The sequence below is a fragment of the Elaeis guineensis genome, chromosome 13, assembly GCF_000442705.2.
Source record: "Elaeis guineensis isolate ETL-2024a chromosome 13, EG11, whole genome shotgun sequence".
Lineage (NCBI taxonomy): Eukaryota > Viridiplantae > Streptophyta > Magnoliopsida > Arecales > Arecaceae > Elaeis > Elaeis guineensis.
In genome coordinates this window covers 72,137,672-72,159,392 of record NC_026005.2, presented here as the reverse complement: position 1 = coordinate 72,159,392, position 21,721 = coordinate 72,137,672, and the positions used below count along the sequence as shown (strand labels likewise).

General features: G+C 42.1%; 2 protein-coding genes across 2 annotated transcripts; one reads left to right on the top strand and one right to left on the bottom strand.

The window, feature by feature from the left end:
* Nucleotides 1-146: 146 nt before the first annotated feature.
* On the top strand, nucleotides 147-6,535 carry LOC105056085 (protein LONGIFOLIA 1). Its single transcript, XM_029267853.2, is given in 7 exon segments — nucleotides 147-1,013; nucleotides 1,948-2,015; nucleotides 2,105-4,294; nucleotides 4,778-4,970; nucleotides 5,631-5,977; nucleotides 5,980-6,295; nucleotides 6,298-6,535. Coding segments are annotated over 7 exon segments (3,417 nt in total). The 5' UTR covers nucleotides 147-874; the 3' UTR covers nucleotides 6,462-6,535.
* LOC140853177 (uncharacterized) lies at nucleotides 1,716-21,272 on the bottom strand. The gene is given in 6 exon segments (XM_073247260.1): nucleotides 1,716-9,010; nucleotides 12,313-13,373; nucleotides 13,376-13,637; nucleotides 15,635-16,006; nucleotides 20,563-20,757; nucleotides 20,913-21,272. Coding segments are annotated over 5 exon segments (2,022 nt in total). The 3' UTR covers nucleotides 1,716-9,010; nucleotides 12,313-12,540.
* Nucleotides 21,273-21,721: the final 449 nt, after the last annotated feature.

Here is a 21,721-nt window from a genome sequence, read left to right as displayed (position 1 = left end):
AGAAGATACTCATGTGCAGTGAGAGCTGAGACTTCCTACTAAGGGTTATTTTAGTAAAGAGCAAGTCAGCTAAGAAGGGGTGGTGACAATGATGGTGCAGAAGCACTGGACACTGCAGGCTTAAGAGTACAGGACCAACTCCTATATCTCCTGACACCCATCACATGCCCATGCAGACAGATAGAGACCCACCCACTATGAGCAACCCACATGGCATTGTACAAAGAAGGGACCAAAGCACAACTGACCCACTCTTTCCCTTTTCAAAATGTCATCCCAACTCCCCGCTTTAAATCTATCTCCATCCTAAGGATAATCAATAAAACACCAAAACTCTCCTCTCTCAACTCCTCATTCCTATTGAGATCACTATATTCATCTGATCCTATATTCCCTCCCAACTGCTTTCCTTGACAGAATCAAACCCAAATGAAAAAAGAAAAAGAAACGAGAGAAAAAGGGAAAGTCATTGTGTTTCTAGGATGTCAGATGTTCTTTTTCTCCTCTATATTTCCTCACCTTCTCATCTTTCTTCTCCTTGGATTCTGAGCAGTTGTTGCCTACTGCAACTCTTCTTTGTTTTGTTCTCATAAAGTTTTTAATACACTGGATTCTTTATTTTTTACTTGTACTGATTGAAGAACGGAGGATGGAGATTGTTTTAGGCCAATGGGCATTGATGCAAATAAAGGTGTAGGCTCTTTCTTCTGGCTGCTATTTGACTGATCGGAATATTTTCCATGTCATCGTGAGATTTGCAGAAGGCTGTGGTTTGGAACATTCAGGAACTATTGGGCTCTTGAGCGTAAGTTTTGGCTTCTAGGTTCTGCAAGAGCAAATTTTATATATAGCCATTGGGCAGGAAATATTAAGGATGCATGCATTCACCGAAAACAAGCCGGATTTGCATAAGCAAATTGGATGCATGTCCAGCATCTTTCAGATGTTTGGCCGTCGCCACCTCCTCACCAGGAGACACCTTAATGGAAGCAGCCATAAGTGGCACCCTCCAGGTAAGTATCCAAAAATCTCTGTTTACTGTATTGAATTAGTCCTTTTTAGCTCTCAGACTTCATCCTTCTGCTTCATCTTTTGTAAAATAGTGATTGACAATCAAAAGAATTGATCGGCAATAGCTTTGAATCCCTGCCACTATTAAAATAGTGATTGACAATCAAAAGAATTGACCGGCAACAGCTTTGAATCCTTGTCACTTATATTGTCCTCAGTGATTGTTCTACCACCTCTTCATCAGCATTTATGAATGCATGCATGTCCATAGAACAGCAGAAAATTACAGTTTTCACTATGGAGTAATTATTAGTTTAATTTGGTTTTTATGGGTTTCTGTTTTCTTTCTCCATTTTGTTTCAGTTCAATGATTTGATGAGTTACTGAATGACAATCTTCTCTCAATTATGCTGCATATAGTTTTTAAGAGTAGAAAATAACATGCCCATTTTTCATGACGGACAGAGAGTCTTGATCCTAGCTTCATTTAGCACAGCAAACTAAACTTGTATCTTTGAATCATGCCAACATCTTAAAGGCAATTGAGAATGTGAGAAGTTTTTGAATGTCTTACGACAGGATGAAAGATAACCTTGGCGTAGATTTAAGTCTTGGGAAACTCAGCAGCATGGAAAAAGCCAGCTGTGAAGGAGCTTCAAATTGTATGAGTGTTGGCTATATCGGGGAAAGAATGAGCGGACTCATGAGAATTAGTGTATATTCTGAAGAAGTGTGATCACCCTAATACAAATCAATGTGTCCACTTTTGCTTTTCCAAATCATAATTCACTTATTCCACCAATGACAACATTATGATGAAATCAAGGCACTCTATGAAATATTATACTAGGTTAATGACTCATTTGCTCTGTATTCTTGGATTTATTTCCCTTCTTTTTTTTTTTTTTTTTTTTTTTTTTGATGTCTTCTTTATAGGCCACACCTCTTTAAACTGCAGAAGTCACAGAACAGAGCAGAATGGATATTCCCCACATATTATTTTGGTAAGATTTCCATCCGAATATTACTGCAGAACAGCTGTATTTTCTGCAGGCTATTGAAGCATCAATAACCATGTAATATTGTTATGCAGGAGAAAAATCTCAGCAAGAGTCTGAATGAAAACCAAAGAGTTTCTATGGATTCATCCAAGGCTTCTTGTTCATCTTCATCTTGCTCATCGTTTTCATCTTTTGAGTGTAACAAATCAACTCAAGGAGATTCCTCCTCCTTTGACCAAACATTCTTTGCAGAGAAGTCCCCAAAGAATTCACCAAAAACAAGGAGTTCAGATATTGATACCAAATCCTTTTGCCCTGAGCCTTGCCGTGACTGCCCAATTGCGCCAACTAAGTCCAATCAGCAATCCCTTGATTTCAGAGATGTTGTCAAGGACTCTATCAACAAAGATACTCAAAGTCTATCAGTAAAAACTTCAACCCGTGAGGAGGTAAAAAGCCATTCATACAAGCACAGAGACTCTCCAAGGCCTATGCTTCATTCCAAATTGATGGATGAAACCTGCAGAATTGGGATTGATGGCAAGCAGAAAATGTCTATGGATCTCAAAGCATCCCTTAGTGTTCTGAAGCAAATTAAAGAAGCACCTTGCTATTTTTCTGAAGCTAGCGAACTGCCAAAATCTTCATATGAAGCCAAACATGCCTCCTTAGACCCAGTATCAAGTGAAACTCCTCAGTTCTCATGCAATGGGAGAGAATTCTCACGACGGTCTCTGGATTCCAGAGAGAATAGCACGTCTACTGCTATTAAGCACACAGAGCTACCAAGACTGTCACTGGATAGCAGAGAAAGTTCCCTGAGGAGTTCTAACCTTGATTGGAAACTGAATTCATTGCTGAACAATTTAGAGCCAACTAAAACCAACCAAAGAGTCTCTACAACCTCAAACCTGCAACGAGAATCGGGTAGTCCCAATCACCCTTCCAGTGTCATTGTGAAGCTCATGGGCTTGGAGGCACTTCCCAGCTTGGATTCAGCAGCAGAGGAACTGAACACCAGAAAGGGCAATGGACTGAGGGGTAATAACTCATCACCAAAGCCATTAAGAGCCATTACAGACAGCAAGGATGATCAGCACCCACACTCTCCAAAGAGCTCCCTCAAAGATTCTGTTAAGCCAAAGGTAAAAGGTAGTGATTCAGTTGTGCAACAAAATTATAGAGCAAGGAGTGTAACCCAAGCAGCTTATTGGAGGCAGCAGGATGGTGACCATGTCCCCAGAAAAACAACATTAGGATACCAAGAAGCTCATATGAAGCAAGAAACTGAGTTTGTTTATAGTGAGGTACAAAAAAGATTGAAAGAGCTTAAGTTCCAGCAACCCAATAAAGACCTTAGAGCTCTTAAACAGATATTGGATGCCATGCATGCAAAGGGGCTGTTAGAAACCAAGGAAGGTGAGGACCACCACTACAAGATAACAGTCCAGGAAAATTCCAGCAACCATATCCCAATTGGGGATTATCAGATTTCGAGATCCCAAAATGTCCAAAAAACATCAGCCAAAGGAAGTAGTTCTCCAAGAGCTCTGGAGTCTCCAATTGTAATTATAAGACCTGCAAAGTCTGTCAAACTTTCAGCTTCCGCACTCATTCCACTTGAAGGCCTATCAGATCTCCAGAAGTTGCGCACCAGTGATCCAGTGGATAGAAGGAAGGGCTCTACAAACAGCAAAATGGTTAAAGATCAATCTCCAAAAGCCAGTCATAAGAAGTGTGGTAATGAATTTCTTCTCTCCATGGAGAAGGAATTCGATAGGAGGACCAAAGAAAATGGTGGACAGAGAACTAGATTGCATCACATGCATGGTTTGCCCAGGCCTCAAGGGTCCCAGAGAAAAAATAGTGGAAGCTCAGTAAGAACTTCAAGCTCTCTGAGCCCAAGATTACAGCAGAGGAAGTCAGAAGCAAAGAAGAAATGTTCTCCGCCTATCCCTCCGAATGCAAATAAGCCCCGACGGCACTCTCCCAATAGACAACCATCTGAATTGGTTTCTCCAAGAGGCAAGCTCGGACTAAAACCATCCCGTGCACTACAGTCTGATGATCAGTTCAATGAAAAAGCCAGTGACATGAAAAAATCAGTTCATTCAGAAGATGAAATCTTCCAATGGCCTGACAGCAATGCTAGCTTGGAACCACAGGCTGATGTAGAAGCAACAAGTGTTGACCAGTCTATGGCCACAAACTCAGCCTTCTTCCAGCAAGGCTTCAAGAGTCCATCAAGGAGACATGGTGCAGCTTTAGCCTTGAACCAGAAGGTATGTTCCTGTTACATTTCAAATCCTGAGATTAAACTAATTTTTGCAAGAGTAATGGAAACAGAAAACTAGATAACCGTAATTGATTGTAAACTTCATATCACAGATGAAATTAGTTATACTGTAAACTTCACTCAGAAGATGAATAAGCTTGGATATGAAGTCTAGCCTTTCACAAATGTTAACTATTGTTCATCCAAGAAATGAATTGGGTGCAAAGTGATATAGGTAATTCATTAATGATTTATTAATTTTATTTCTTTCAGTGTTTTGCATGCATTTTATCGTTCATTATTATATTCTTTAAACATAACACATTTGACCTTGTCAGTTGTCTCTCTTGTTTTGTTCTAGTAGTTGCACAGAGAATATCTAATAACCAACAATTTTCTAGATCCTATGGCATGATTATATTTTCTGAGTATTGGTTATTTTTTAATATCTATTCTTAATTTTTGGTGCATTTCTTATTTTCTGTCTCAGAGGCCATCATTCATTTTAAATGAAGATATTTCACTTAAGGAGCTCGCAACTGTTGCAACCAAACAGCCAAGTCCTGTCTCTGTCCTTGATGACTTCTTGTACCGAGATGACTTGCTACCTTCTTCTGTGGAGAGAAATCCAAATGTATTCAAAGGTGAAGACTTGGCCTATGATCTCTCACTTTCAAAGTAGAGTGGTAATTTATAAAATGCTTCATCTAAGAAGTGATAGTTTTCTGTTCTGAGTTCTGACCATAGTTAAGTAACACAATGCCATGTGATCAGGCCACTGTTGGGGTTTCCCTCATGCAAGAGAGGCCCAGATGTACCTTAAAGGACGGGCACTCTTAAGACAATCAGCAACTAATGCAAACATCCAACTTTTTCTTTGTGGTCCTACAGGATCTCATAGAAATACCTAGAGTCCCAAACATAACAACTTGGAAACATCCAATTCATGCTTTGTCAAAAGTAGCATTCAGAGTATACACATTCAAATTATATGTGTAAATGTCTGGATTTATGTATACATGCAGACCCACAACTTACATGTTGCCGACTCCCAGTCAGGTCTATAAATAAATGTTGCCCAAAATATGTACATACTTAGCTGTGCCTTTCATCACAACATATCAATTTGGTCATGTTTATAATTGATTGTATGCTCCATGAACACTAACATGCATTTATGGCATGCAACTGTATTGCAAACTGGCATACATCTGGATATAGAGGAAGCATACCTGTCAGAATAATTAAATGACCGGCAGTTTCTAGAAATCATCTTGAAAAAAGGTTCTAGTATTGAGATTTGAACGCTGTCTGGTGTAAATAAAGAGCTGTTTTACCTTGAGCAGATGAAAAAATTCCTACTTCAGATGATTACCAAAAAACAATTGGCCTGCCTGATTCCCCACCACCCAAGATGATCTCTGAAATCGACTACAAGAAACTTGAAAGCATTGAGAACCAAGTTCAGCAACTTCAACAGCTTACCTCAACAAATGATGAACCTTCCACCATTGATCTCATCGCTTCACTGAGCTACACCAAGAATGTGGATCATCAATATGTGTCTGAGATACTTTTGGCATCTGACCTTTTAGTCAAAGATCACAGTTGTGGACTGAGGTGTTCAATGCCCATTCAGCTCCATGCAACAGGCCATCCCATCAACCCTAACTTGTTCCTTGTACTTGAGCAAACAAAGTCAGCTGGCTCTCAAAACCTGAACCTGCTCCGGAAAAAATTCTCCGGCCTAAGCCAGATCCAGAGAAGCTTCACCGCAAGCTTGTTTTCGATGTAGTAAATGAGATTCTGCTTCAGAAGATGGACTTAGTGATCCATAACCCTCGCTGCAACCTCCTGCTTCAAGCTAGGAAGCTTAGCAGTCAGCATTTACTGAAAGAACTTTGCTTGGAAGTTGATCAACTCCAAGCTGAAAGGTTAAAGGCCAGCAGCTTTGATGATGATGGTGATGGTAACTTAATATCATGCAAGGATCTGCTGCATCAGTCAGAAGGTGGACAGACTTTGGCAGCGAGCTAGCAGGCCTGGTTTTGGAGATTGAAAGATCGATATTTAAGGATCTGATTGATGAGGTTGTCACTGGTGAGGCTGCATCTGGTTTGCAAACCAAACCAAGTAGGCGGCAAATGCAGCTCTTTGCTAAGTGCAGTAATTAATTAATATTTTGTATCTTTGATTTATCTTGTGACAATACAATATCATTTAGTCAATGAAATGGCTCTTTTATTTATAGCTAGTATGTGGGGCACATCTGTTTCAAAAGTTTGAAGCAACAGGAATTTTCAGTGACCACTGAACCCCAAGGGCTCATTCACAAGAATGCCATTTACTCATCTTTGCCCTTACTTTCAGTCACTTGTTCCACTTCCAATAGCATCTTTCCAAAATTAGCATTTACAGAGGAACATCTTTCCAAACTTAGCATTTGTCTAGTTATTTTATTGAATCATCTTCATTCAAGGCAAATACGTCATCTCCTAGGTTCCATAAAAGTAAATCTCCTCCATAATGCATGTCGACATTTACCCTCTATTTGTCATGAATGATGGATTGGAGGAAGGATGGATAAGAGAGAGGAAGCATGGAAGGATAGATAAGAGAGAGGATGGATGAAAAATTTTCCATCCATCCTCCCATGTGTTTAGTGAAACATGGAAGGATAGATAGAAATGATTCCCTCCCTCTGTTTAATATAGGGAGAATAAAGAAGAGGATAGATGATATTTATATGACATTTTTTCTAAACTACCATTTGATGAAAAACTATTATTATCAATTTGTATCACTTATTTATACTAAAGAAATAGAGCAACATATAAACTAGTAATTTTTATAATTTATAATTATATAAATATTTAACTTAATTTAATCCTTGATTTTATAAATTAATTTATATATATTAATTATATAGACAACTTGTTAGTTTATAACTTAATTTAAATAGTTAATTAATTTTATACAAATAGTTATCTAGAAATATAAATAGAAAAATAGAAGATAATTCTAATTATTTACTTATAAGTTATAATTATAGAATTATATACTAAAATTAAAATAATTAGTAATAAAATTTAATAGTATAGATAAAATAAAAATATGTATAAATAAAATGAATGAAGTAGTGAAAAAGTATTATAGTTTTGTTAAAAAATTAATGAATGATAATGTTGCAATGCAAAAACCTATCCCTCACATGCTCTATTCTTCCTTGCATCCTCCCAATGGGAGGATACAAATAGGATGGATGTGGGAGTATAGAAATAGGATGGATGGGCAATCCCTTTTTTTCATCCATTCTCCCTAAAATTTTGAATCAAATGGTGGATGAAGATCATTAATCCTTCCAATTTCATCCATCCATCTTCTCATGACTCCAACCAAACATAGGGTTAAAGTTCCAAATTTTATAAAACTAGAAATATATCATAAAGCATATAATGGAAGGCATAGCGCAAGAATAGTTCATAGCCTTGGTTTCTTTTTTTTTTTCCCTTTTTCTTTTTCTCTTTGCAGCAAGTTAGGGTTGATGGGCTACATCCATCATTTACATTAAAAGATAATAATAAATGAGGTTCCTACCACACTTTAGCCTAGGTTTCATAGTCCATTTTCTTATCTAGGGAATTTTTTCAGATGATTCAAATAAAACAACAAAGGTCATAAATGCCTAGTAGATGTAAACAGAAGAATATTACAATTTGCAGACTCCAGAAAACTTCCATATTCCTCCAGTCACTTGTTAGTTTCTTCAGATGATTCAAATAAAACAACAAAGGTCATAAATGCCTAGTAGATGTAAACAGAACAATATTACAATTTGCAGACTCCAGAAAACTTCCATATTCCTCCAGTCACTTGTTAATTTGAGGCGTACATCTCCTCTCCAGTCCAACGAATTTAATTCTGTTAACTTTGCAATCTTCACCTTTAGCTGAGCATATTTTCAAGTTTATCCAAGGTTCAGCATTGAATTAATAGGTCACCTTCATGCAAGCCAGACTCTTACACTGATCACATGCAAGCAACAGGTACGACATTAGCATATCAAATTGAATGACTAAACCAATCCCCTCAACCGAGTACAATGCACTGCAACCTAGTGCCAAGGTAATCTTATTGCAAAATGAAACTATTCACCTGTGTTCTGATATCTGCAACCCTCAGATAGACTCTAGCAGCAAATAGAGTAAAGATGGCATGACATCAGGATCTTATCCAAATTTGACAACATGTTGGGAATTGTTTGCACTGGAAGGGTGCAGCTTTACCTTACCATTCAGTTAATGCACATGCTCAAATCACATTAGAATAGGGATATCAAAGGTTGATGTCAACAGCCTGCCAAATACATCCCTTGTGCCTCCAACTATGCAAAAAGAAAAGGAAGAAGAGAAAAGAGACCAATAAGCAAAAAGGGCTTAGTTGATCCTTGAAGAGACCAAAGGTAATCTGGTTTTGGAATTTTATGTCACAGATACCAAAATTGACTATTGACTGCATGGGAAACCCACAGTCCTGATATACTACTAGCCAGAGAGAATGGTGTTTAAAAGATATACTACTCATCCTGTCATTTAGATGCTCACACCTTGAAGGTTGCAGTATCCAACAAGTTGTCGATTACGAGGACATGCTTGATAGGTGATGCCACCTTTTATGTTCTAAGCCTATTGAGAGAAGAAGAAAAAAAAAGATTCTTTGCCCTCTGCACTGCAAAATAAAAGGATATAAATACATACATAAACACACACACACACACACATACACAGACATAATATTACAAATCAAATACTAAATGATGCAATACTTCTGCCAACCTTGTCAAGGGCCAAGAAGGTTCCATGCCCTTCATTTTTCTGCCACTTGGTGTGGAATTGGTAACCAATAGAAACAGTAGACCAGTAATACTGGTTCACAAAGGCACCAAAAACATTCACACTGCAAAATCAGATGCAACAATCACCAATCTCACAAATCACATGCTATCCATCATACCCCTCATGGAGATTATCACAAGTTAAACCCTTAATCAGGAGGAAGACAAAACAAGTGCCAGGACTCTTAAGTGGCACAGGTTGGGTTTGTTACGCTTCTCTTTTGATAAGTCCCTTCATCTGAACAAAGGTGTGGAGAGGCCTGACACAAAAACCCACAGAATTCCCCATCACAGCCTACTTATCCACTCCTCTAACAACTACCTTTCTCATCTTCATCTAAATCCCTCGTTTTTGACACCTTCTTTAATCTCCTCCTATTAGCAGCCTCAAAGAGAGAGCAAAGAAACCAAGAAAAAAGGATAATCATTTAGGACAATTCACAGTCTCCAACACAAATAACCACGTCAAAATAAAACCTCGAATTATTATCAGTTAATGTAGCACATAGCATGAAAACTCCGAACACAATGATGTCATCATAATCAAGTAACACATTTGACAAGACCTCACATGCCAACCTTTTTATGTTATATCCAAGTAACATTTCTACCATAATAATAAATCTTCATCCTCGACTTTCAAGAGTCAATATGACTTTCATAAACAAACCACCTCCATCTCTTCAATTTTTTGATACTTATGCCACCATCTTTCCTAGGCTTAAGGAACATATACTATGATTATCTAGGTGAGATTGTTAAGCAGGGATATTTGAAGTGCCCCCTATTTTTCTCCAGAATTGAGTGTTGGTCCAAATACTTTTGAGTGGAACATTTTTGACACATTATTCCAACATGTGCTTCCCTCTCCACATCCTTCACATGACTACAGACCCTCCCAAACAATATTGTTAGTTAGCCTTTACAAAATCAACTCAATTCATAAAACCCTAACCACATTATATATCTCCACTAAAACATCGTAAGCCATCTAGCACCCAATGGTGGGGGCGTTGTGGTCAAGATATCTAAATTTTTACCCCACCATCTCAACCATGACCCCTATGATGACCCTCTTTATATCACGAAACGACTGACAAAACTGTAATCCTTCAAATCCACTGAAACCTTCTTTACTCAAAAAGTATAATAAAAGCGTCACACATATTCATCTGAAAGGAGAAAAAAATGATGAATACATTTAGAATTCTTCATAATGATAGAATGAATAACATTTCTAGAGGTGATAAAACTCAACATTTTCAAACCCACGTCACCATCCTTAGTATTAAGCATAATAAAAGTCGCACTGTTATCTTCCCAAAAAGATGAACATAATGTAATTGAGGAAACTCACATTACAGCTCCTTGCACATTAAAAGAATGGGTAGACAAGAAATAAGAAACCACTAGGATAGACATATTCCCCCTCCAAAACAAAATATTCTTTATCCGATTTAACCTGCTCAAACTACAACTTCTGCTGCAAATATAAATCAACTCCATCAAGACTCCAACCTTTCATGCCCTGATCAGAGTCTCCCAATTCCATCAAACAACTGCCAGAAAGTTTACATGTTATGGCCTACTTCTTGTGAACATAACCTTTTCTTTCTCTATTACCTCAAAAGTAAGCCTGATCTCTTAATTTATTCCATTACAATGCAAATCACGAAATATATGAAATAAATCAATAAATTAAATGTAGCTCACATATGATTCAAGCAACCTGGGTAATTTAGTTGTTCAAATCATCTCTAGTAAGGTGATTAAAACATCATATAACAATAATTTGATTAAGTCTTCGAACATTAATTGTCTCCATCTACCAGGGGCCAAGTTATGGAAGAAACTAAAGTTCCTGTCACTTCTTTTCATCACAACAATATCCACTATCTCACAAACGTCAAGTCTAACTCAATTAGGATATCCATTGCCTAAAGAATCATGAGATATGCTTGTCAAAAGCCTCAAATGCCATCAGAAATAGGTTGAAGAGAATTCTACAAGTACCATCAATTCGATCAACTACTTTATGTGACCATTAGATGTAGTCAATAGCCTCTGCTTCCTACAGCAAGACTTGATTATGATGTTCAGAAGTCAAAATTGTCCAGAAATTGCACAATTTTCTGAAGTCTACAAGACACCAAGCACCTAAAACCTTACTAGCATGCACCAAGATCACCTAAAGGTGCCCAACTGCAGTGAGATCATTAAAACTTGTGGCCAAGCATATTAAAAATAGGTAGATAAAGATAATTTAGAAAAACCATTTAACTGGAATGCAAGATTAAATTTGCGAGCATTTAGAAAAATACAGGAAGCCCCAGTGAGGTTATATTTGGTTTGCAGAATGAGAGTTGGGATGAAATGCAAATTCTGTCATTAACCTTATTCCCCTATTTGGTTTGCAGAACAAATAAGAAAACCGTAATTCCTTCAGAATAACCATTTCCTTAAATAAATGGACTGTCATTCCACTCTTAAATGGGAATGTCATTGCCGTTGAAGTAGGAATAGATGGTAATTTTGGTATGAACTAGTCAGCAGCATTTATAGTATAAATGAAATGATGATATATTTGATGTGAACTAGTTAGTGGCATTTATGGTATATAATGATAATAAAATTAGGAAAATACTATTTACTAGGACTTATTGAGAACTAATTACTTTACTAGGATGAATAGTGGAAACATAAAAGAATAATCATTACAACACTATTAACGGTTGTTATCTAAAGGTGTCTCAAATATATGCATGACGCCTTTAGGAAAAGGAAAAAAAAAATAATAATAAAATAATATATAAATATATATATATATATATATATATATATATAATATATATATATATAATGGCCATTATTATAAAATTCAGTTCCCTTCCTTAGTCAAGGGTTTATTGAAAATTTAAGACAAAATTGAATCCACTGTAAAATATAATACAATAGAATTGCCTTTCTTTCCCATTCATTCATTTTGTGCCCCGGGAATAGCAATGGCAATTCCAATTTCTCGTCTTCCATTCTTACTCCATTCTAATTCTTATTCAATGTTTTTCTGATTTCTAGAAACCAAACATGATGCAATAGTGCTGAAAAGAAAATTTGAAGAGTGGTTAACAAACCTGTGGTTGACTCCTGAACATGCAACAGGAGAACAGAGGGAAGCAGCAATTCCTCTTCATAAGATAAAAAGGGACTAACTCCTGACAGAAATAATCAATCACATACCTCGAAATTCTTGATTGTACCATCCTGCATGGAACCTCAAATGGTGATCCATCTAATCACTGTAGAACACAGCAAAAGATATACAATTCTGCATCATGAATGCGCGTCATCTACAATGAATTTTATGGCTGAGCTTCCTGTGGGTTCTTCATGGCTTCTTCGAGTATCAATTCTGCTCTCCGCATCTTGCCATCCTTCTCATTATCCCTCAAATACCAGGAATCCATCTTCTCCCCTAGAGTACTTGAGGAACATGGCACAACGACCAATTTCTTATCCACCCCCAACCTGAAATGCACCACGGGCCTTTTGTTAGGAAGTATCCTTACATCACTAACCCCACCTTCCAAAGATCCAACCTTTGCTGCCTCAATGGCTTGTGCAAAAGTCTCAAACACCGACAACCTCTTCCCTCCAGCAGCATCATCCGGGACAACAATTTCTGACACCTCCTTCTCCCCATATGGCAAAGGAGAAGCAAGAAAGGGGTTGATACCCACCACCTGCTTCCCCTTCCCATCGTTACCATCAAGTGTCGAGCTGGGCTTAGCGATGCCATTGCAAGCAAGCCGCTGCTGCAAACCGAACAGTGACATCTCTGCCTTCCTCCGCTGCCGTTCTTGTTCGGTCTTACGTACATGGAGGTCGGTCGCCCTCTCGTTCCGGACTGACAGAGGGTGGGTATAGATATTCGGCTCAGGAAATGCTGGAAACCAATCACGAATATGCTTCCCTGGCGGTGTCTCCCCAACTCGCGCGAAGCTAGGTGTTGGCTTCTGGTAGTGGACAATAGGGAAACGGGGAATTGGACAGGTTGATGGCACTTCCTCTGCCGTCGTGAAGGACTCGTTTATTCCTCTGACCACACCAGAATCCACGAGGCAATGGTGAACATCTGAAGCACGGGCAAAACCCTGAAATGAGAGATCTTCCAAGCCCTGAATTAAATCAACACATTGCTTTCAACCCTACCAGATAGGTTGGCATGCAAAGCAGCTGCTTTACCCAAATCACAGATATATCGAATCAGGACACCGGCGAGAGCATCGAGAGCAAGGCGATGGGAGCTGTGAAAACCAATGGACTCGCACACCTGGGCGACAGCAATCCTCGCGACCGCACGGCCAAAATCATCACCGCCGGATGCCCTATTCCTCTCTAACCTGTCCTCATTGTTCCTCCCACCCTCCCTGCCTCCATCTCTCACATTCAAACGATCGTATCATCGATCCAAAGCTTAAGATCCCACGGCATGGTACCGGCAAAACTCGGCCAACTCTAACGGAGGATTCCGGGCCTCTCGAAGAGCTTCTGACAGTGGATTCAAAAGGTACCGAGAATGATGGATCCGAAGCAGGGGTTCTTCAGTGCGATTTATCGGGGAAAAACACCTAGATCTTAATGGCATTTGACTCCAAAACTGGATCTGCCGTAGCTCAAGTGTACGGGTGAAGGGGGCAGGTGGGTTGGAGGACTAGGGTTTGGAGTGGTGGAGCTTTGGAGCGGAGATTTTAAAAACACTATTAAAATCCTGGAGATTTATCCAGGGGGACGATGGTGTAGACTAGAAAAGTTATGCATGTATTATCGGCTGGTTTGGCCTGGGTCAGTTGAGCATGTAGGACTCTCCGATCCCTCAAACAATGATCATACGGTGTTCGTTACCTGGAAGTCCCCATCTTCAAGTTTTTTTGAAGGTCGACTTCGAGGACAACGTAAGAGATCCTAGGAGTGGTAAGGATTTTGTGATCTGCGGTCCTGATTTCGATGAAAGTCACTTTCTCGACATCACTATTCCTGTGGTGGAGATTCAGACTGTCAGGGCTGGCATATTCTTTCTGAGGCTACGATTGTAAGTGGAAAGGCTGATAGTGATGGGGATTTATCCACGGTCATTAGTTCATCACGGAAGCAATCGAAAGATAAAATTATTCATCCACTTCTCAACGATATCTGATGTTTAGTTCGAGATTACTCCTTGATTGATATCAAAAACATCTACCGTGAGGTCGATAACATCATAGACTGGATGGCTTTCTTTACGACAAAATATATCAACTACCGAATGAGCTATGTGGATCAAGATGACTGAGGTATCATTAATATTTTAAGATATCCTTCTTTGATATTTTTGATTGTGTTTATGCTCGTAATATATAAAAAGAAGAAAAAATCTTGAAGGAAGGCTGATAATTAATGAAAAGTATTTTTATTCAAAATAATAATAATAATAATAATAATAATGAAAGGCATCAGACTGATTTCTGAAAGGATGCCAGAAAATGATTTAGAATGTGATCAAAGGGAGGGGAACTTGCAATCTGGGGGCAGGAATCTCCTTTTGTGCGGGAGTGGTTAGCTACGAAGACTAATAAACATTTCATTGGTGTCAATGTAATGATGCCAATGGAGTGAAAAGGGGACGTACGTTAGTTGGAAAGCAAGGTCACAAAGCCAATAGACAAAGTTCTTTCTTTCATCCTCTGTTAGTTTAAATATGGTTTTGTCATAAGAAAATACACCTATAATCATAAAAAATTGAATGGATTAAATGATACATCTAACTCCACTATGCCCAAAAAATCCTTTCTTATGCAATCCTTTTGCCATTATGCTAAATTTATGATGGAAAAGTTTTGTCAATAGGGAAAACTAACAACCATAAACAATAAACTTTCTCAAAAACAATACCCTAGTCCTCAATGAATAAAGTGATGACTGTTGAGTAGATGTCTGGTCAGGACACCGCCTCTCAAAATCTTTTCAGTACCATATGATACAGCAGAAAGAAAGAAAAAATAAAATAAAAACAATCAAAATACGTGGATCAGCTACAAAAGGACTCGCCTCCACGGAGCATGCAAATTTCACTATGAAAAAAAAAATTTACAAGAGGAGATCTCTCTCTCAACCCTTGTACACCCAATTTCTCTCTCCTGAAGTTCTCCCTCACAAAAGCTCTCTTTCTTGGAAAATTACCCTGAACCCCTGAAGTGACCGGCGTCCGCTGTCCAGGAGCCTCCTGCTCCTTCTCTTTCAGCAACCTCGCGCCTCTCTCTTCTTCTCGGGTTCTGATTCATTTTTCATATGAAGCCTTCCCGCATCCACGAGAAACCAGCCACACACACACCCTTCTGTTCACTGTTCCTAGGCCTTTATAGGCTATAAATAAGGGTTTAAACCTAATTATATTAGATTTAGGTCTCCTAAACAAACCCAAAATCCTTCTCTAACCATCGGATCATGAGCGAGACGTCCCTGGGCCATTTGATCACGATCGGTCCATGGAAATGTATCGTGGACCACGAGAAATGCCCGAAAAACGTTCAGACGGTCCATGCGGTCTGCCATAGACCGGCCGGTCCACCATGAACCAAGGTACAGGCCCAGGCGCAGCACCTGGGCCTGGGCCGGCCCGAGCGCGTGGGCTTGGGCCGCGCTCAAGCCAGGCGCCTGGGCCCGGGCCGTGCCCCAAGGGCCCGCACGCCCGTTGGGGCCGCGGGCCCACCTGGGCCGCACGCCCAGTGCGTTGGCCCCGCCGCCGCCGCTCCGCTGGCCCGCCGCTGGCCAGCGGCAGTCCTCCACCACCTCGGATCTCGTACCGACTTCAAAAGCTTGTATCTCCTCCATCCGAGCTTAGTTTGGGATGATCTTGGTCTCGTTGGACTCCATTTTTCACCACGGACCTCGCTGTGGGCTCAATGTGGATCGAATCTTAAGACATCAAATTCTAACAATCTTCACCTTGACTCGATATTCAGTCTCCTCCTATCTTCGAGAGTTTCTGGATCTCCTCGCCCCCATGCTCTAGGGCAATCGTCTGCTGATCATGGATGGGCAAACATGGGAGTCGAGTCAGGCTGCTCGATCCTATCTCCGTCGTATGCTGTGCTCCTTCTGATCTGAGACCTACTCGAGGTATTGTCTTGCGGCAATAGGAATCTCACCTTGCGACGTCGTCTCTCATCCTTCCGAGTCTCCTGTCTCGTGTCCGATCCACCTCTACCTAGAGCTCCACCTCGCTCTGAGCTCCCCCCGACTCCCGAAGCTCCACCTCGCACTGTGCTCCCTGTCAGGTAATAATGTCCTCTGCTCCCTTTTTTTTTCTCCATCACAATCCTATCGCCACATAGCACCCTCAGGATTTCTCCACCAGCTACCGTTCTGTAGCCTCTCGAATCTAGTCTGCTAAGTGAAATAAGATTTCGTTTGAAATCGGGTATGTATCGGATCTCTCCCAATCTCCTTACTGCACCATCATGTGTCTTCCAGCTGACCGTCCCAATGTCTCTGATTGCACAGCTCGATCCATCCGGTAGATATACGGTGCCCTCACTATTTTTCAGGGAGTCAAACTGCTCCTCTCTGCAACATACATGATAGGGGCATGCAGAATCTAATATCCACCACTGGGAAGAAGTATATACCTCATCAGATATCTCCAGGACAGCTCCATCTGAATCGCTGTCAGCCGTCGCCACAGCAGCCATCGTCCGATTTTTGAGTTGAGGACAATCTCTGGTTAGATATACCAACTCCTCACACTGGTAATATTTGGTTTTGCTTAAGTCCCTCCTAGACTTGGACCGCCCTCGTTGCGATCTCCTGTCGCTTCGTCTACCGCTTCCTGCTCCTCTAGAAGCCACCAAAGTTGAGCTACCGCCACCTGAGCTTGAAGCCGGGTTCTTCCTCCTGAGAACTTCATTTTGGAGTATCACTGTGGTGACCTCGTCTATCTTGATAGTGCTCTTTCTCACTAGAAAAGCAGTCATCAAGGACTCGTACGAAGGTGGAAGCGATGCTAGCAAAACCAATGCCCTGGTCTTCTCCTCAACATTCTCATCAATGCTGAGGAGGTCGGTGAGGATCTTTTGAAAGTGGCTTAGATGCTCCTGTACACTCTGTCCCTCAGCCATCCGCAGCTGGTAAACTGCCTCTAGAGGAAAAGAGTGTTGGTGAGAGACTTCGCCATGTATAACTCCTCGAGCTTCGACTATAGCACTGTCTGGGAAGTCTCGCTCAGCACATAAATCACCACCTCATCCGTCAGGTACATGCGGATGGTACTCACCACCGGCATCTGTAGCCATTTCCAATCTCGTATCTCCATGGCGGTTGGCTTCTCATCACACAAGAGAGCATCGATCAACCCCTGTTGGATGAGCACGTCCTTCACCCTTGCCTGCCACAAGAAAAAATTGCTCTTACCATCAAACTTGTTGATCTCCATCTTGATTGATCCTGTCTTCTCTATCTTCAGTCTTACTCACCACCGCTGTAATTTACATTCTTGTACCGCCTCGCTCTGATATCACTTGTTGGGTGGATGTCTGGCTAGGACACCATCTCCCAAGACCTTTTCAGTACCATGCGATGTAGCAGGAAGAAAGAAGAAATAAAACAAAAATAATCAAAATACGTGGATCAGCCACAAAAGGGCTCGCCTCCACGGAGTATTCAAACTTCACTATGAAAAAAAAATTTTACAAGAGGAGATCTCTCCCTCAATCCTTGTACACCCAATTTCTCACTTCTGAAGTTCTCTCTCACAAAAGCTCTCTCTCTTGGAAAACCACCTTGAACTCTTGAAGCGATTGACGTCTGCTGTCTGGGAGCCTCCTGCTCTTTCTCTCTCAACGACCTCGCACCTCTCTCTTCTTCTCGGGTTCTGATTCGTTTTCCGTGCGAAGCCTTCCTGCGTCCACGAGAAACCAGCCACACACACACCCTTCTGTTCACTGTTCCCAGGCCTTTATAGGCCTTAAACAAGGGTTTAAACCTAATTAGATTAGGTTTAGGTCTCCTAAACAAGCCCAAAATCCTTCCCCAATCATCGGATCGTGATCGGAATGTCCCTGGGCCGTCTGATCGCGATCGGTCCACGGAATAATACCATGGACTGCAAAAAATGCCTAGAAAACGTTCAAGCGGTCCATGCGATCCGCCATGGACCGCCCGATCCACCGTGGATCGGGGTACAGGCCCAAGCACAGCGCCTGGGCCTGGGCCGACCCGTGCACGGGCCTGGGCCCGGGTCGCGCCCTGCAGGCCCGTGCGTGGGCTGGGCCGCATGTTCGCCTAGGCCACGCACTTGGGCCACATGCCCCACGCGTTGGCCCCACCTGGGCCGTGCTCCGCCACCTGTGGCCGCACAGCCGCCGCTCCACCATCGGCTGCCGGTGGTCCTCCGTCGCCTCAAGTCTCGTGCCAACTTCAAAAGCTGGTATCTCCTCCATTCGAGCTCAGTTTGGGATAATCTTGGTCTCGTTGGACTCCATTTTTCACCGCGGACCTCGCTGTGGGCTTAATATGGATCGAATCTCGAGGCATCAAATCCTAACAATTTCTATCTCGACTCAATATTCGATCTCCTCCTAACTCCAAGAACTTCTGGATCTCCTCGCCCCCATACCCTGGAGCAATCGCCTGCTAATCATGGATGGGCAAACATGAGAGTCGAGCTAGACTGCTCGATCCCATCTCCATCGTATACTGTGCTCCTCCTGACCTGAGATCTACTCGGAGCATTGTCCTGCGGTAATAGAAATCTCATCTTGCGACATCGCCTCTCGTCCTCCCGAGTCTCCTGTCTCGTGCCCGATTCACCTCCATCTGGAGCTCCACCTCGCTCTGAGCTCCACCTGACTCTCGAAGCTCCACCTCGCACTAGGCTTTCTGTCAGGTAATAATGTCCTCTGCTCCCCTTCTTCCTCTCCAGCACAATCTTATCGTCGTGTAGTACCTTCGGGATTTCTCCACCAGCTACCATTTTGTAGCCTCTCGAATCCAGTCTGCTAAGTAAAATAAGATTTTGCCTGAAATCGGGTATGTATCGGACCTCTTTCAAACTCCTCACTGCACCATCATGTGTCCCCCAGTTGACCATCCTAATGCCTCTGATTGCACAGCTCGATTCATCTAGCAGATATACAGTGCCCTCACTGTTCTCCATGAAGTCAAACTGCTCCTCTCTGCAACATACATAATAGGAGCATGCAGAATCTAATATCCACTACTGAAAAGAAATAGATACCTCGTCAGATATCTCCAGAATATCTCCATCTGAATCACTGTCGGCCGTCGCCACAGCAACCATAGTCCGATTTTTGAGTTCAAGATAATTTCTGACTAGATGCCCCAACTCCTCACACTGGTAACACCTAATTTTGCTCAAGTTCCTCCTGGACTTAGACCGCCCTCGTCGCGATCTCCTGTCACTCCGTCTACCACCTCCTGCTCCTCTAGAAGCCACCAAAGCTGAGCTACCGTCACCTGAGCTTGAAATCGGGTTCTCCCTCCTGAGAATCTCATTCTGGAGTATCGCCGCGGTGATCTCATCTATCTTGATAGTGCTCTTTCCCACTAGAACAGCAGTCACCAAGGACTCTTACGAAGATGGAAGCGACGCTAGCAAAACCAGCATCCTGATCTTCTCCTCAATATTCTTACCAATGCTGAGGAGATCGGTGAGGATCTTTTGGAAGTGGCTTAGATGCTCCTATACGCTCTGTCCTTCAGCCATCCATCGCTGGTAAAACTACCTCTAAAGGAAAAGAATGTTGGTGAGAGACTTCGTTACGTACAATTTCTCGAGCTTCGACCACAGCACCATCGGAGAAGTCTCGCTCAGCACATGGATCACCACTTCATCCGTCAGGTACATACGGATGGTACTCACTATCTGCATCTGTAGCCGTTTCTAATCCCGCATCTCCATGATGGTTGGCTTCTCATCGCACAAGAGAGCATCGATCAACCCCTGTTGGATGAGCACGTCTTTCACCCTTGCCTGCCATAAAGAGAAATTGCTCTTACCATCAAACTTGTTGATCTCCATCTTGATTGATCCTGTCTTCTCTATCTTCAGTCTTGCTCACCACCACTGCAATCTGCGTCCTTGTACCGTCTCGCTCTGATATCATTTGTTGGGTGGATGTCTGGCCAGGATACCATCTCACAGGATCTTTTCAGTACCACGTGATGCAGCAGAAAGAAAGAAAAAATAAAACAAAAATAATCAAAATATCTAAATCAGCCACAAAAGGGCTCGCCTCTACGGGGCATGCAAACTTCACTATTACAAGAGGAGATCTCTCCCTCAATCATTGTACACCCAATTTCTCTCTTCTGAAGTTCTCCCTCACAAAAGCTCTCTCTCTTGAAAAACCATCCTGAACCCTTAAAGCGACCGGCGTCCGCTGTCCAGGAGCCTCCTGCTCCTTCTCTCTTAGCGACCTCGCGCCTCTCTCTTCTTCTCGGGTTCTGATTCGTTTTCCGCATGAAGCCTTCCCACGTCCATGAGAAACCAGCCACACACACACCCTTCTGTTCACTGTTCCCTGTTCCCAGGCCTTTAAAGGCCTTAAACAAGGTTTTAAACCTAATTAGATTAGGTTTAGGTCTCCTGAACAAGTCCAAAATCCTTCTCCAACCGTCGAATCGTGACTGGGACATCCCTGGGCCATCTGATCACGATCGGTCCATGGAATAGTACCGTGGACCACGAGAAATGTCTGAAAAATGCCCAAGTGGCCCATGCGGTCCGCCATGGATCGCCTGGTCCCCTGTGGACCGTTCGATCCACCGTGGATCGGGGTACAGGCTCAAGTGCAGCACCTGGGCCTGGGCCGGCCTGTGCGCACGGGCCTAGCCTGCGCCCGCGCTTGGGCCCAGGCCGCGCCCTGTGGGCCCACGCGTGGGCTGGGCCCTGCACCCGCCTGGGCTGCGCGCCTGGGCCGTGCACCCCGCGCGTTGGCCCCGCCTGGCCCGCGCTCCGCTGGCCCGCCGCTGGCCGCCGACGGTCCTCCACTGCCTCAGATCTCGTGCCGACTTCAAAAGCTCGTATCTCCTCCATCCGAGCTTAGTTTGGGGTGATCTGGATCTCGTTGTACTCCATTTTTCATCGCGGACCTCGTTGGGCTCAATATGGATCGAATCTCAAGACGTCAAATCCTAACAATAACCTCTAATGGGTTTGCATCCTTTGAGTTTATAAAGTAAACTCCATGACTTCTGATAAATTTTCCAACCATTGCAACCTGAAAATGGGTAAACAATATGAAGAAGCCTTTCATGAGTTCATGTGGGTTATGAATGATTTCATACGCTGAGAATATACATATGTGTGTGTGGGTATCACAAATATTTAATGAGTAGCTTTTAACACATGCTTATACGACTCTACAATTTAGTTGTAGACAATGAGAGCAATACAAAGGATCTGAACATAGGAAAATTATTAGATGGACCAGATCCATCATAGACCTAGGATGAGTTCATTAAAACACATGTTGCTATTATATA